Below are 16,545 nucleotides of genomic sequence, written 5' to 3' on the forward strand. Positions count from 1 at the left end.
CGGACCCTTAGTCTCACCACGATCACATTTTTCTTTACCAGTCCCATAGGTCCTCTCTCCCTACCAAGACTGTGGGACTTCTGGGCAGAAGCCCATGCCCCAGTGCCACTGAGCCTGTAGGGGCTCAGTCCAGCAGAATGGGCCCCCCTGGCAGGCATCAGGACTTGGTAACTACAGGGACTTCTCCCCACTGCCCACCCTCCTGAATCAGGTGCTTCTAGGCCACAGTTTTGCCCGGGCAATGAAACACTCAAAGGCCACATAAATGCACAACAGAAGTCAGCCTTCATTAATAGACCTGAAAGCAGTTCACTGTTTCACAGGCAGAGTCTTAATTTTGAAATTAAACTCTCTCATTTATTCTGTCCCTGGAGGGGGAAACGCTGAGGTTGGGGGACAGTAGGCAACCAGAAATAAGGGGGCAGCCTGTGGGAGAGACCTTGACTTGGCGCAAGGGGAAGTCTGCTGGGTCTTCTTACAGTGATGGGCATTTGATGATTTTTGTGGACCTGAGGAGCAGCAGATCAGAGTGGCAGAGTGAGAGCCAGACACTGGGTGGCCAGGTCCAGACTTGAAACCAGACAGGGTAAGAACCCCTGGAATCTGGCCCTTCCTTGGCCCCTTTCCCTCCTGTATCTGAGCCTTGGGAGAACCCTGCTTTGTAATCAGCATCTTTGTCTTTCCATTTTTTCTAGTTTTGTTTTTGATTAAGTATCCCCACCTTGTGGACAATTAAATATGGGAGCTAATGGTCTTTTAAAAAATCTTTTAATATATGCTAAGAGCCTCTTTGCTTTTGAGAGGCTATAATAGGACAAGGGAGAAAATGGCTCCTTCTCCTAAATTTAGAAAGAAGGATGATCGTCTGGCTGATGTAAAGCAGAAGTCAGCAAACTTCTTCTTAAAGGGCCATCTAGGAAGTGTCTTCGGCTTTGTGGACCATGTGATCTCAGCTCAATTCTGCCATCATTATGCAAAAACGATGAATGGGTCTGATTTGGCCCTCGGGCTCTAGTTTGAGGACCCCGATCTAGAGAACAGAGGACATAAGGGGTCCATATGTTTAACATCAGAAATTTCCTAAGAAAGACTTCCAAGTAGTGAAGCAGCTACAAAGGAGTGCGAGGTTCTCTCCCCCGCCCCCTCCGTTCCTCTCTTTCTTGTCTCTTTTAAGGAAGCAGTAACTAATCACACATCACCATGATCAATGTTTTACAGGCGTTACCTCATTTCAGCCAGGCAACAGTCCAGAAAGTAGGTGTCCTTACTTTCCCTCTAAGGCACAAAGAAGTTGTCACTTGTCCAGGGTCCTCCCAGCTTGTGACAGAACCAGCATCCAAACCCAGGCTCTTGGCTACCCTGTTATTGTATTTTTCCTGAATTCTATCACTAGAGAGAATATGATTTCAAATATGCTTGTGAAAAACTTAAATGCGTCTACAAACAGGATGTAAAGCAGGTTTTCCCCTTTCCATATCCCAGTAGAAAACGAAAACAAAAGGAAACATACTGCCTATCACAAAAGACAAAGAAAACAGGACACCACATGGAAGCAGCAGAAATTGACAGCATAACACAAACTGACAGCAGTAAGACAAACATATCAGTTATGATAATAAAGGTAATTAAACTCCCTATTGGAAGACAAAAACTCTCACACTGGGTTTTAAAAAAAAATATATGCTGCTTACAAGAAATATACAGGGCAAAAAGGAGATAAATTATCTAAAGGGAGTATGCATTTTCATTTTTAAAGCAATACTTGGTGGTTGTAAAAGAATTTAAACAATACACAAGTGCAATGAAGTTAAAGGGAAAAAATACTTATTTCCTAACCCCACTCCCCAGAGAAAAATAGTTTAACAGTTTGCTGTAAACACATCCACATTTTGTTCTCTCTGTATGTATACTAAATGTGTTACTTTTATAATTACAAAAAAAAAAAAAAGCCCTATGAAAAAGAAAGGTCAGTTCTTCCCACTCCCACCAGAGGAAGCTAAGTGATGATGGTAGTTCATTTAGGCCTCTAAGGACAGGAAAAGGGTAGCTATAAGTTTCTAAGATTCTTTTATTTAATCTTCTTGTGAGAAAGATTATCATGCTGTAGGCATGAGAAATCTGCAAACCAGCAAGGTGAATTGACTTGCCTGAGATCAACCAGCTACTAATCATTAAGCATTTACTATCTGCTAAATACTCAGTCAAGTGCTTTGCAAGCCTCTTGACAACCTTATGAGGGAGGTTCTCTTATGATCTTCATTTCACAGATGAGGAAACTGAAGCCCAGAGTGGTTAAGTAACTCACCCAAGATCACACAGCTAAGTGGAGGGGAGAATCAGGATTCAAATCCATTATTCTGATACCAGAACCGTTACTTTTTTTTTAACTTTTTTTTTATTGAGTTATAGTCATTTTACAATGTTGTGTCAAATTCCAGTGTAGAGCACAATTTTTCAGTTATACATGAACATACATATATTTATTGTCACTTTTTTTTTCCCTGTGAGCTACAAGATCTTGTATATATTTCCCTGTGCTATACAGTATAATCTTGTTTATCTATTCTATATTTTGAAACCCCAGTCTGTCCCTTCCCACCCCCCGCCCCCTTGGCAACCACAAGTTTGTATTCTATGTCTATGAGTCTGTTTCTGTTTTGTATTTATGTTCTTTTTTTTTTTTTTTTTTTTGCATTCCACATATGAGCGTTACTTTTAACCACTAAATGTGGTTGGTCTGTCCGACTCCTAAGTTCATTCTCCTTTCGTTCTACCACAAAATAAAGAATGGGTGGTGAGGGGTATGGGCGGGTGGTGGGGAGGCAGGGCTGGAGGGAGCAAAGGAAAAAGCTTCCACTGCTTCTCGTCATTCACACTGAGACCCCTGTGAGGGCAGTGGTCAGGGTGGGCATTACCACGTCCACCCATAGTGGGTAGAAACTCAGGCTCTGGGGCCAGACTGCCCGGGTTTCAGCCCCAGCTCTGCCACTTCCTGGCTGTGCGTTTCTGGACCAGTACCCAAGCTCTCTGTACCTGTTTCCTCCACTGTGAAGTGAGGCTAACACTAGTATCCACCTGAAGGTTTTGTGAGGGTGAATGTACAGGAAAAGCAGACGCACACATGAGTGAGCTTCCGGCATCTGGGGAGGGCTCAGGAGCACCAGCTCCTGGAGTCACTTGGCTCCATCCCCATCCCCAACTGCCCTTTGCCTCATCCAACTTAGCACTCGAGGTCAGGAGAGCTAGGGGACACCAGCCCCTCATCAGAAGCTCAGCACATTCACCATTTTGTGCTGCTGGAATGAGACACCGCAAACTGGGTGACTTAAGCAACAGAAATGTGTTTCCTCACAGTTCTGGATGCTGGGAGTCCAAGGTCAAGGTGCTGGCAGGTTGCTTTCTCCTGATACCTCTCTCCTTAGCTAGCAGGTGGCCATCTTCCTGTTGTGTCCTCACATCGCCTTTTTCTCTGTGTGCATGCACCTCTGGTATCTCTTCTTCTTCTAGGGACACCAGTCCCATCGGATTAGGACCCACCCTTTTGACCTCATTTCACCGTCATATGTCCCTAAAGGCCCATCTCCAAAGCCATTCACACTGGGGTTATGGCTTCAACCTATTAATTTGGGGGGACACAGTGCAATCATAACATCTGGCATCTCTACCTTTCAACTAGTATTTCATTCCTTCAACAAAATATTTATTGAGCACCTACTGTGTGCCAGGCAGTGGGATAAGGCACTGGGTCCCTCTTTTGTCTTATTGCTGAGTTCTTCTCCCAGTTCAAGGCAGGACCCTCCCCTCTTTCTTTTCTTTTTCATGTGTGTATGTGTGTGTGTGTGTATGTGTTTCCTTCTTTTCACCCTAACCTTTTTTAATGGAAAATTTCAAACAGAGGGAATAGAATAGAGAATCCCCGTGTACCCATCCCCCAGCTTCAACAATTATAAACCCATGGCCTGTTTTGTTTCATTCATCCCCCGACCCCATGACCCTGCTCTGGGATTATTGTGAAGCAAACTTCAGGCATAATACTCCATCCACAACATTTCAGTGGGTATCTCTAACAGATGAAAAGAACTCTTTAAAACAGAACCACAATTCCAGGATCTTAAAAAATATAAAAAATAATTACTGAATGCCATCAACTTTCCATGGTTATTTATCTAATCCTTCCTTTGATAATATTTTTTTAAAAGTCAGAATCCTAGGGAGGTTCATCCATCACAACTGGCTGAGATGTCTCAAGTCCATTTCCATCTGTAGGCATCTACCCCACTCCCTGGCGACATTTATCCTGGGGAGTCTCCTGCAATCTGAATTTTGGCGATTACATCCCTGGGAGGTTGTCAGGCGTGGTCCTCTCTTTCTTAGGTTTCCTTTAATTGGCAGTAAGATCTAGAAGCCCAATCAGATTTACGTTGTGTATTTTGGCCAGAATGCTTTTCAGGTAGGGCTCTGGGCCTCCGTCAGAGGCACATCATGTTTGGCTGTTTCTCTTTGGGTGATGTTAGGAGCCATCAGTGATCATAGCCTAGACACGGCAAAATGCTAACATTCTATCTCTTCTTCTTTCACAAGCTGGAAATACTTAATTATTTTCCCTTATTTACCAGTTTTCATACTAATGAATTGACATTCTAACATCTTCCAAAGTCGAACATTTTTTTTAGCATCATTACAATCCAAAGGATATAAACGTGTTTTATCCTTTTAAATCCATCGTAGTTATTACTCTAGTTGGTGCTTAAATTGTCCCATTGGCCGGTGGGGGGCTTCTGAAGTTGGCCCAACCTCATCTTATACATTTTCTGTCCCTGACCTAGAAGCAACTGTTTCCCCAAAGAGTCCTGGTTCCTTTTGGTGAGAAATGATCTTTAGAATCTGGGCACTGGGAGCACTTGTTACAATTGAGAAGGTTCTTATTTCTAAGACTTGTCAATGACCAGAGCCAAGAAATACTTTTTAAAAGATAAAATGCATCATGAGTTGATTTCATTTCAAACGTAAGAACACTTTTTCATTTAAATTCCTCAATGTTGTATCTGTATCTCCTTTCATCCTTGCTGATAATCCCAGTTCTATACCAACGTAATTTCCCATTCCGTGATATACACCCTGGAGTCCCAGAGTCGTAATACCACTACTACCAACAGCAATACGATTACTGAAAATCGTTTTAGTTTTTTTCCTTTCAATTCCTCTTGTCTCTCCATCCTACTAGGGATGGACTAGCAAATTCCCGTGTTTTAAAATCCATTAACTAGCTTCTTCATGTGCAATTATGCTACCAACTGATACAGTATTACATTTATTTATTTTACTCTGCTTTTAAATTCTGAGATATTGCTTATCAAATTTAAATCTTTTTAAATTATGTAAAATATTTACATAGTTCCAAAGCTAAACCTCTACAAGAAGGTACATTCTGAGGAAGTCTAGCTTCTACCCTGGCCCCTCCCTCCTCCCACAGGTAACCTTCTGAGTTTGGGGTTTCCCCTTTCATTGATTGTTAATATGAGTAAATACATGTGTGTCTCCCACCTTTTTCTTAGGTAAATGGAATTGTACTGTACCCTTGCTTTTACCTCTGACCTCTCTTTCTTGCTTTTATTCACTTCATAAAATATGCTGGGGACCATGACATTGTACAGAATATTCCTCATTCGTGTTCTATAGCTGCAGAAATAGTTCATTTTGTTGATTACCCCAATTCATTCAGTCCGCTCCCTACTGCTGAACGTTTGGGTTTGTTTCTATTCTTTAGCTGTTATAAATAGAGCTGCCTTATATAACCTGGTACATATTATATATATATGTGTGTGTGTGTATATATATAGATATACTTTTTTTCATATTTTTGCCAGTATATCTTTGGGATAGAGTTCTAGAAGTAGAGTTGCTGGGTGAGAGCATAAATGCCTTTGAATTTTGCTGAATGTTACCGAATTTCCCTGCACAGGGATGGTGCCCTTTTGCATCTCCAGCAGCAAAGTACTAGAATTCCTACTATCCCTCGGCTTCACGTGTCGTCAGACTTTGGGTTTTATCTGATGGAGGAGAAATAACTTTCCAGTGTAGTTTTCATTTGTATTTTCTTAGTAAGAGTGAGGCTGAGCATCTTCTCAAATGTTAATGAGACACTGCACTTAGGAATCCTCTCCTTCTCCCTGCCTGGCAACTGCCACTCTGGGATGTGAAAATGAACTAGAAAGAGAGGGAAGGACTGAATGAATGGAGAGGCTGTGTGCCCTTCACCTGAGCGGGAGAAGAGGTGGACTAGCCAGGGTCATGAAACAACACGGCAGAGGAAGAGAACAAAATGGCGGAGGCCAAAGGAGAGATGTGAGTTTCCCTCTCTGGAGATTTTAGGCAGGGCTTCATCGATGTATATGACTGGATGGGGAGTAGCCTTGGCAGGCAGTAGTGACGGGGTGATCTGTGGCTTCCTGAAAAGTGAGTGAGGACATCGCCGTCCAGCAACCAAAGAGGCTGGGTCTATGTTGACTGGGAGCCAAGAGAGAGTCCCCACCCCCCAATCGGAGACCCAGGCAGTAGGCACGCCCCTCCCCACCTCCCAAGTCTTGCAAGTCCGTTGGAAAGTAGAGGAAAGCATGAGCAGTTTCAGTGATGTGGATGGATGGATTTTGAAATCGGTACCTATAGGCAATTTACACTTTAAACGCTTGGTATCGGCGCTATGTAATTAGTTTCGGCAAGCCTCAACTTACTGAAAGTGGCAAAATCACCCCGCCTGTAAGATGAGGTTGACAATGGTATCTGCCTTTAGTGTTGCAGTTGTCACAAGGAAAATCCACGTAAAGCGCAGCACGTAGTAAACGCAATACCCGTGAGCTCAGACTGGCCAGCTGCAGCTGTAGTATGTTATGTGCTGCAGGAGGATTTGCAGACAGAGGTCTTGAGGTAAAATCTCCGCTCTAACTTTATGAGCTCTTGATCTAGTCTCTTAGCCTATTCAGCCTTAGTTTTCTCCTCTGTAAAATGGGGATAACTTCATAAATGCTGTGCCCATTCAAAGGAGATTATAAGCATAATAACAAGCAGTTAGCATCCTAAGCCATCAGTATGAGCTGTCTGCTATTAACATCATTACCATTCTTATTGTTTTTATCTTCTTTGTTCATTAAACTTCCTTATATAACTTACTGTCAAGAATACTTGACAATTATTTTGGATATTTTCAGGAAGTTTGTAGAGTTGAGAGTGAAAAGGGTGATCCATTTGGTTGTGTTTTCTGAGGCTGATTACTTGGGGAAATTTGCAGAGATAGGAGTGTTGTGTAGCTCTTCGGCCCTTTTCCTTTGCAGTCTTGTTCAGAGCACTGTTGGCATCTAGTAGCCCCCTAGGAAGGGGTTCCGAGGAAGCCGGGGTTCCTTTAAAACTGGGAATCTGCTTCACTTAAGATCTCTGGATTCATGCTGTCTTCCCAGGTCTGAATCCCAGCTCTGCCACTTGCTAACCCTAGTTAGCAAGGGCTGGTTACTTCACCTCCGTAAGCCTCAGCTTTTTCAGCCATAAAGTGGAGGTAATAGTAGCTGTGCCCTCACGGAGTCTGTGTGTGGTGAAGAGTGAACAGCATTAGACAGGTGAGGCTCAGCCCGCGTGGTGGTGGTAACAGCAGCCCCAGCCTTGGGGGTGGAAGTCCATGTCCTCGCCCATCGGTGTCGGGGAGGGAGGGGTCTCAGTCTGGGTGGGCGTGGTTAGACCGTCAGAATCTAACCACACAGAATCTCAGTGGCTTAAAAACAGGAGTTTCTATCTCACACAAGCTACTCAGGCTACCTGTGTAACATGGGTCATCAAGGGCTCCGCTTCTCAGTCACCAAAAGGCCCAGGCTGGCGGGCCTCCCATCTAGACGTCACTCCCACAGTCACCGAGTGAGGCAGGAAACTGCACATCGTGTGCTGGGCTCTTCCTGTTCCCATGTGGACATGACCCACATCACTTCTGCCCTCATTTGATGGGTCAGGGATGTCATGTGGCCTTGCATACGTGGACACAAAAGGGGTGGATGGTGAAATCCAGCCACGTGCCCTGAAGGCGGAGCACTGGACTAGCTCTGATGAGCACCACAGGGGCCAAGGGGCTGGCTTCAGGGAGAGGCAGGAGTGATGGGGAAGGTGGGAGAGAGAACAGGAAGCTGAGGGATGGAAAGAAGGGGCCGAGAGGACATGGTCTGCAAGCTCAGAGCCAGGAGGTGCGTCTGGCCCCCTCAGGTCTTGTGGATTTACCTGCCGTGGACCACGCTCACCATTCCTCCATCCACTCACTCACTCATTCTAGCAGTAGTCACTGCAGGACACCTGTGTGCCAAGCACTAGGCTGAGGACTGGGGATGCAGGGATTCCGGGTTGTGTGAGACGAGTCACGCAGTCCATGCTCTCAGGGAGCTCATAGCAGAGCAGGCTGTGAGGGGCGCTGAGCTGAGCATTGGGGCTCCGACCACGCTCCAGTGCCAGAGTACCCGGTGCTGACTGCGTGGGGGTGGGCCAGGCTGATCCCTCTGCCAGAGGCCTGACAGTTGAGTGAGGAACAAAGAAAGAACCAGTGCGACCCAAATACTAGCTGTACTTCAGCCCTTCTAGAATGACAAAAGTCTTTGTTTGAAGGATTCTTTTCTCCTCTGGCCCTTCACGAAACTGCAGGTGATGTAACTGGATATATCCATAAAGGTCCCCAAAGACAGAACTCACGGTTTATATTGTTTATGTCATCCTCCACACACACACACACAAAACACAACACTTGCTGGCAGACACATTTTATAAAGAGGTTTTTAAATGTATCCACTTGTCCCCCTAAGAAAGCTGCTTCTCTCCCTTCTGTCCCCCCAGCTCCCTGCGGTGGCCATCTGACTGCGCCTACTGGGACCATCCTGTCTCCGGGCTGGCCTGGCTTCTACAAGGATGCCCTGAGCTGCGCCTGGGTGATCGAAGCCCAGCCAGGCTACCCCATCAAGATCACCTTTGACAGGTGCTTGTAACTACAGCCTGGGGGCGGGGGCAGGGGTGATATCTCTGGAGTCGGGTGGGTGGGGGACTCGCACCAATGCTGAAATATCAGCAAGGTCAGAGGACACCAAATCAACTGCCCTGGGTGGGGACAGCCTGCATGCGCTTTGCCCTTGGCCTTGGTTCTATCTCAGTAGTGGGGTTTGTGCTGTTTAGAGAACTATGTCTGGAGGGGTGAGGAGAAGGCTGGGGTATCCCTGGGGATGTCAGAGCCCTCCTCTCCCCTAACCCCCCATCCAGCGCTGAAGCCAGCATTAGCACCCTAGGAGCAGAGTCCTGATGTTCCCAGGGTGGGAAGGCCATCTTCCTCCCCTCAGACCCCAATCCTGCTCCTATGTCCCACTTCCAGCTCCCACCCTGGTTGTGCCCCCCAAATGGGCTAAGTAGCCACCCAAGGGTGAACACACACTTCTGAACAAAGCACTCGTGGCCTGGAATAGCAGTCGCAAACTTCTCTGTGAAGGGCCAGGTAGTAAATATTTCAGGTTTCATAAGACACTTACGGGTATCTGTTGCATAGTTTTGCCTTAAAAAAATACTCCTTTATAAATGTAAAAATCATTCTTAGCCCTTAAGCCACACAAAAACAGGCTATAGACCAGATTTGGCCCTGGGGCTGTAATTTGCTGAATGCTGGCCTAGAACATTCTGACTCCCATGAGGCTGGTCATTGTGCCTCTAGGTCTGAAGATGGGTCAGGGCCCAGGCCACAGAGAGGGCTGGGAGAGCTGGCTCCACGCTGCACCCAGGAGGACGAGGAGGGTTCAAAACAGTAGTCTCTACTGAGCGTGTGCGGATTATGTTAAAATAGCCCCACCTGCCCACGTCAGGTGGCTCTGAAGCCCTGGGTCAGGCAGGGCCCTTTGTCATTTGCAAATTAACGAGTTGGGTTTCTCAAGTCATCTTCATTCCCATCTTCTGCAGATTTAAAACTGAGGTCAACTATGACACCCTGGAAGTGCGAGATGGACGGACATACTCGGCACCCTTGATCGGGGTTTACCATGGAACCCAGGTCCCTCAGTTCCTCATCAGCACCAGCAACTACCTCTACCTCCTCTTCTCTACCGACAAGAGTCACTCGGACATCGGCTTCCAGCTCCGCTACGAGAGTGAGTCTCGGGGAGGCCGGGTGGGTGAGAGGACCCAGGACGGTGCTCCACCAGGAGGCCCCGGCTCGGCCATGTCCACGGGGCGTCCTCACTTAGGCTGGGCCCCTTGGGAGGGGCTTCTTGCCCTCAGCATCTCTCAGAGCTCAACTTTAGAAACTATGAGAGGTCCTCCTCCGTGCCGCCATGCTGGGCACTCCGGGGGCCGAGTATTTGACAGGTGATGAAGTTGGAGTGAGGTGTCGTCTCCCACTCACTCATCCTCTCTCATCACCTGCCTTCGTCACGGGTGCCTCGACTTAAAAAGACTGATGTCGATGTAGTTCTTTGCAGACCACTGTAGAAACCTGTGGCTGAGAGGACCATGAGGAGAGGGTCATTTTCTTATTCAGGTTTGTATCCATGACCCTTCGCGTGGCATCTGAGCCACAGGGGACACTCAACTGATGTTTATTGAATGAATGATGAAAAAGCAAAGATTGAGCCTACTTGTTTTCTCTGAAGATCAGTCTTCAGACATCCTCAGTGGATCTTGACAGCCACATTTGATGAGGGATGGAGACAACTTCGGCCTTTTCTCAATCTGGGCTCTCCACCCTCCCTTTGTGAGTCAGCTGGGGTCCTTCTCTGCTGGCAGGGAGCTGTCTGTTCCAGCGGTGGGCTCTCTTTTCCAGCTGTCACGCTGCAGTCCGATCACTGTCTGGATCCAGGGATCCCCGTAAACGGGCAGCGTCATGGGAACGACTTCTATGTGGGTGCCCTGGTGACCTTCAGCTGTGACTCGGGCTACACATTAAGTGACGGGGAGCCCCTGGAGTGTGAGCCCAACTTCCAGTGGAGCCGGGCCCTGCCCAGCTGTGAAGGTGAGACACACCGTAAGGGGGACGCTCAAGTAAATGACTGCTTTCCTGCTGTGAAAACACAATGGCTGGAAGGGGCACTGACTCCCCTACCCTGTCAGTGAGAGTTGGGGGTTTGAGAGGAGATGGGGGATGGGATCCCGGAAGGATTGTGGGGGGAGCTCCCTGGGCCACTGGTCTTTCAATGTCCTCTCCACTCCTCTCCAGCACTCTGTGGTGGCTTCATTCAAGGCTCCAGTGGGACCATCTTGTCACCAGGATTCCCTGACTTCTACCCCAACAACTTGAACTGCACCTGGATTATCGAAACATCACATGGCAAGGGTGAGTGTCAGTCCCATAACAAGTCTCGGGATGTGACATGTTCATGGTCAATATGACCTCGGTGGGGATCTCCCTCTATGGTGACCTCTATAGTGACTTCTGACCAACAAGAAAACTCCCCCAGAACCTTCCCATCTCTTTGAATCGCAGAACTCATTCAACAGATATTTGTAAAATCAAAAATTTCCCTTCTAAAAGAGATCTTAGACATTACCAGCTCTCAAAAGCTACTGAATGCAGGAACCTTCTCTAAATCACTCCCCACAAGGTGGCAACACACACTCCGTGTAAACACCCCCAGTGGTGGAGAGGTGGCCAATCCACTCAATATACGGGCGCCTGTTCTCATTTTCTGATGGATCTGAGCCCTCCTAATAACCTATGAGGTGTCCCTGAAACTGCGTACCTGTCACTGTGTCCTGGAGGAACACAGGATGTATCTGCTCCCTGTTCCTCGGGTCCAGCCTGCAGGTATTGTGTGCAGCAACCCTCTTCTCACAGAACTCACACTGTTCCTCAGATGAGTGTTTTCATATTTCTCACCAGGCTGGACTGGTGCCCCGCCTTCCCTAACATAAGTGATCTTTGAGAGTCCAAGTTCAAAGTGAGGATGCTGGTTACAAAGAAACATTAATTCATATACTCTTTCATTTAACAAATATTGACTGTGTGCCACCCATGTGGCGGCAGACACCGGAGCTGAGAATAAACAGAAAGCGGGCAGATGTGGCTTCTACCCTCAGAAGCTTATCCAGAGTCAAGGTTCTCTACCCCTCTGCCGTCTGGCAAATGCTCTAATGATGGACCGCACCTGAGAGGCTGAGATTTTCCATGATGGAGGTGGAAACCAGGCAACTGTGTTTCTGGAACACTTCACTAGTAATCATGATGCATGCCCTTAAGTAAGAACCTCTAGTCTAAAAGAATTAACGTGGAGAAAAGCCAAGAAAAAAATTTAAAGGGAAGAGTAACCCTTCCAGATATTAAAATGTTGTTATAGGCTAAAATAACTTTAGCGATCTGGTATGAGTATAGGAGTGGACACAGCAATCAGTGGGAGAGACTAAAGATCCAGAAATAGACTCCTCTGTGAATGTGTGTGTATGTGAGAGAGAGAGACAGTCTTCAGTATATGATTAAAGTGTCGTTTCTGATCCATTAAAAGGAGGATGGCTTATTTAATAAATGGTTTTAAAACAGTGGGCTTAACCATTTGGAAAAAAAGGAAAAACCAAATCATGCCTCACACATTTAACCACGTTTAATCCTACTCCTGGAAGAACCTGGCCGTCTAACCTCAGGTGGGATGAACTGAAAGAGTAGCATCAAAACTAGCATCCATAAAGGCAAATTGGTTAGATTTGATTAAAGAACACTTTGGATGGATTTATGTTTTTAAAAAAAAATCCATTAAATATTCAAATAGTTAATGGACAAAAATATTTGCAACCTATATCATCATCTAAGGATTACCAACCCGAAGCATAAAGAGCTCTTAAAAATTTCTAAGAAAAATATACCTAGGTCTACAGGCTTATAAAATAAGCCAAGCTATAAATGAACACTTCATAATCAAGGGAACACAAATGAAAAGACATCAACCCCATTAACAATTTTTAAAAATGCATATTCAACCAGTAACAAAGTACCATTTCCCTTTCAAGTCAGCAGAGAACTCACTTCCTCTCTCAAGCCTTCCCAACCCTCTGCCCCTGGCCCTGGGTCTGGGTTGGGATCCCCTCCACAGGCTCCCATGGGATCCTGTGCCATCCCGGTCCCAGACTTCACCCCACTGTACAGAACTTGCATTTCCATCATCTGTCTCCTGGACAGACTCTAAGCTCTTTGAGAGAAATGTCTGCCTTGTTTCCTGCAGTTTCTCCAGCTTTGGGCTTGATGCCTGGCACATAAGAAACTAAGGAAATCTTTATATGAACTGAATTAAACTGAACTCACACACTTCTCCAGAGGGCACTCCTCAGGCTCTGCCTGTAACAGTCTCTTGGGTTAACAGACCTATGGGGATGCCAATTCTGATTGCTCCCTAACAGACCGGGGAAACTCAAAACTGTGAAATTCAGAATTGTTCAACTGACCATATGCCCAGCCCAAAGGACCAGCCAGTTCAGTGGTCCAGAGAATATGCCTTTGCCAAGACCCCAGGACTGACATCTTTTAACCCCCAAGGCTCTCTGGGAGTTAGACACACTGAGTGCAAAGATCACCTCTATGTGCCAGGCACTGTGCTGTGGGCTTTGCAAGTGCTACGCACAGTGCTCTTCACTCCAAAGGTTAAATGTCACCTGTAAGGGAAGTCCTGTCATCTACATATCACAGTTGAGGAAACTCAAACTCAGGGTTCACCGAGCAGCTTTGGTCCAGACCCTTCCGCTTGTAGACAGGCTTTTGATCCAAGTCAGCCTCTCTCCAAAGCCCCTCCTCTCCCACAGCCCTGATCTTTCTGCTCCAGTATGGTGTCGATGTCCTTTGCACGATTCTGCATGGTTCCTGCCAGTGAAGTCCTCATTTGTATGGTCATCTGTCACACCAAATCTGGATTCAAACTCCAGCACGGGGCCTCTCTATTTCTGTGACAACGTCTTCATTTTCTCACAATGGCCAAAAGAGCCCCAAGCAACCAGCACAGCTGGGAAACCCAGGGGTTTCATCTCAGTTTACTCATCCTTAGAATCCCTGCCAAATGTTTACTCCTTTGCAGGGGCTGTATTTGCATGCTAGAAAAACAAAGGGAAGGTGCAGCGCTCAATTCAGCTTCGTTTCTGCCTTTTACTGTGTCTGACCCACCCTCCACCCAGCCCCGTGTTCTGGCCAGGAGGGAAAGGACTTCTGTTCCACCCAGCCTTCTCCCAAGCTCTGCAGACTGAGAACAGTGTTTCCCATTTGCACACGTGTTTGTGTTGGGAGCACAGGAAAGTGCAAGCACACCTACCCGTGGGTCTCCAGGCTTATACCCCTCATGTCACAGGTCGTGAAGCCTTCCCAACCCCCGGGGCACAGTCGCCCACTCTCCCTCTGTGCCCCCGCTCTGGGTTCTCACTATTGATGTGTCTGTCTCCTGCGCTACGCTGGCAGATGTTTCTCTGTGCTTAGCACAGGCCTGACACTTAGTAGGGGCTCAGGATCTATTTCTCTGAGCAAACAGATAAATGGATGTGTCCCAATTGCCTGGGCACAGGGCATTACAAGCCGCATCCCTGGTCCCACCACTTCTCCTGGGTTCTGTTCCCCCAACTCCCCCACCCATAGAATCCCAAACACTCCAAGATCACCAGTATCTCTCCACAGAGAGTCAAGAATATGAAAACATGTAAAATGTTTTAGCATTAAGACCTTGGCCCTAACCATCGTTTATCAAAAACGTGTCAGTATTTATCCAGAGGAGTATCCTTCACACGTATATGTGCCTACAGATCTCTTGTGGGATCTTGTTAGCATGCAGATTCTGATTCGGGAGGTTGGTGGTAGAGGCTGAGATTCTGCATTTCTAACGAGCTCCTGAGCAATGCCCAGGCTGCTGGTCCCTGGACTTTGGATAGCACGTAGATGCAGCGTCCTCATCTCCCCGAGATCCTGCCCTCACGAATCCGTGGCGTATATTCCCACGAGCACGCTCACTCGTGGGCAGGCATGCATTCCCCCTACGTCCACCCACCTGGACAAGTTCAAGAGTTGCCTTGGGTGTTAAGATCCTGCCGCTCCATATCCTTTCTCACCCCCGGGCCCCTCCCACCTCCTGGCCCCTCCTACCGCGGGCGCTCTTTCTGCCGCGGGAGAAGCAGCGCGGTTCTGCACAGCCTCCGCAGTCTGATTGCCTTAGCTTAGATCCCAGCTCTCCCACCTACAGCTGGGTGACCGTGGACAAATGATGTCATGTCTCTGTACCTCGGTTTCCTAATGTGTAACGTGGAGGCGAGAGTAATCGCGCCCGTGCTGTAGAGTGATTAGCAGGATTAAATGAGCTTTCGTGTCTTCCTTTCCGATTGATAGGCGCTGACTTCAGAGCAACTAAAACGTGCAGGACAATAACACACAAATACTTAGGGCTGAAAGTGTTCGTGAATATTACTGTCTTTATTCCAGGGATTGCTACCTGCGCAGCGCCACCCCCACCCGCACCGCTCCGCCTCCTCCCTGTCTTCTGTCTGAGGCCACTCCACCCTGGGCTTCCATTCTGCCCCGCACACTGGCCCTCTCTGGCCCTCTTCTTCCTGCACCTGTTCGCTGGCAGCTCCCAGGTCTAGCACTATAATCCGACCTTAGTCCTGAACTCCAAATCTATACTTCCAGTTGTCCGCCAGCTTGCAATGCTTGAACACTGAAAATGCAGGATGTTCAGAGCTAAGTCCGTTACCCCTCTGCCACCTGCTCCTCTTCCTCCTGTGTGTCCTACCCCAGGTCATGAAAGACACCACTGTCCTTCAGGTCAAGACCCCCGCTCTCCGTCACCCCTTCCTTTCTCCTTTGCATCTGTTGCCTCTGATCCCTGTCCACTCTATCTCCTGAGGGCTCGTGTCCCGTTCCTGCTCTCTGCCAGCCCCTGTCCTCTCTCTCCGAGTGCATGGCTGCCGTCCTAACTGCTCCCTCTCCTCCCTCCACTTCTTCCTCCTCACAGCCACCCACATCTTGCTGATCTAAAATCTGATCCACTCTGCATAAGACGATTTCTCGATGCTTCCAGAAAAATAGCCAGTCTGGCCCAGCCTATATTTCCAGCCTCTCTTCCAGGTGTTTCCTGCTGAGCGTGTCCAGCCACACCATGCAGCTCACTGAGCCCTGGAATCCACAGTGGCCCTGTCCCTTCCCACATGCAAGTCCCCTGCCTGGGATGCCCATTTCCCTCTTACCAGGTTAATTCCTATGCATCTTTTAAGACCCAAATCTTCACTCCTTAGGCTGTCCTACCCTGCCCTCTTCCTGCTGCCGACTGCTTTGCCTTCTGCCCCTCAGCTCACTCTGATCTGCATTCATTACTCTGCAGTGTAGCTAGACCCCCTTGCGCCCACCTGGCCATGGATCCTGGCCCCTAGGAAGCACCCAACAAATGTACAAATACTTGTTGAATGAATCTCCCTAAATCTCCCTTTCAAACCAGGACGACTATAAAGCAGCATCCTCCTCCCTGACTGGACCTGTGGGCAAGGACATGTCCGGTCCCCCTAGGTTCTTTCATTCAGGTTGGCCCGTGTGTGTTTATCACA

General features: G+C 47.5%; 1 protein-coding gene across 1 annotated transcript in view; it reads left to right on the forward strand.

Moving 5' to 3' along the window:
• The window catches only part of CSMD2 (CUB and Sushi multiple domains 2), a 575,319-nt gene that overhangs the window by 367,108 nt on the left and 191,666 nt on the right, over window positions 1-16,545 (forward strand). Inside the window, exons 16-19 of the mRNA XM_064493786.1 lie at window positions 8,857-8,995; window positions 9,958-10,145; window positions 10,817-11,005; window positions 11,210-11,326. Coding sequence (XP_064349856.1) covers window positions 8,857-8,995; window positions 9,958-10,145; window positions 10,817-11,005; window positions 11,210-11,326 — 633 coding nt within the window. The remainder of the gene's footprint in view (window positions 1-8,856; window positions 8,996-9,957; window positions 10,146-10,816; window positions 11,006-11,209; window positions 11,327-16,545) is intronic.

Source organism: Camelus dromedarius, chromosome 14 (assembly GCF_036321535.1).
Source record: "Camelus dromedarius isolate mCamDro1 chromosome 14, mCamDro1.pat, whole genome shotgun sequence".
Taxonomy (NCBI): Eukaryota; Metazoa; Chordata; class Mammalia; order Artiodactyla; family Camelidae; genus Camelus; species Camelus dromedarius.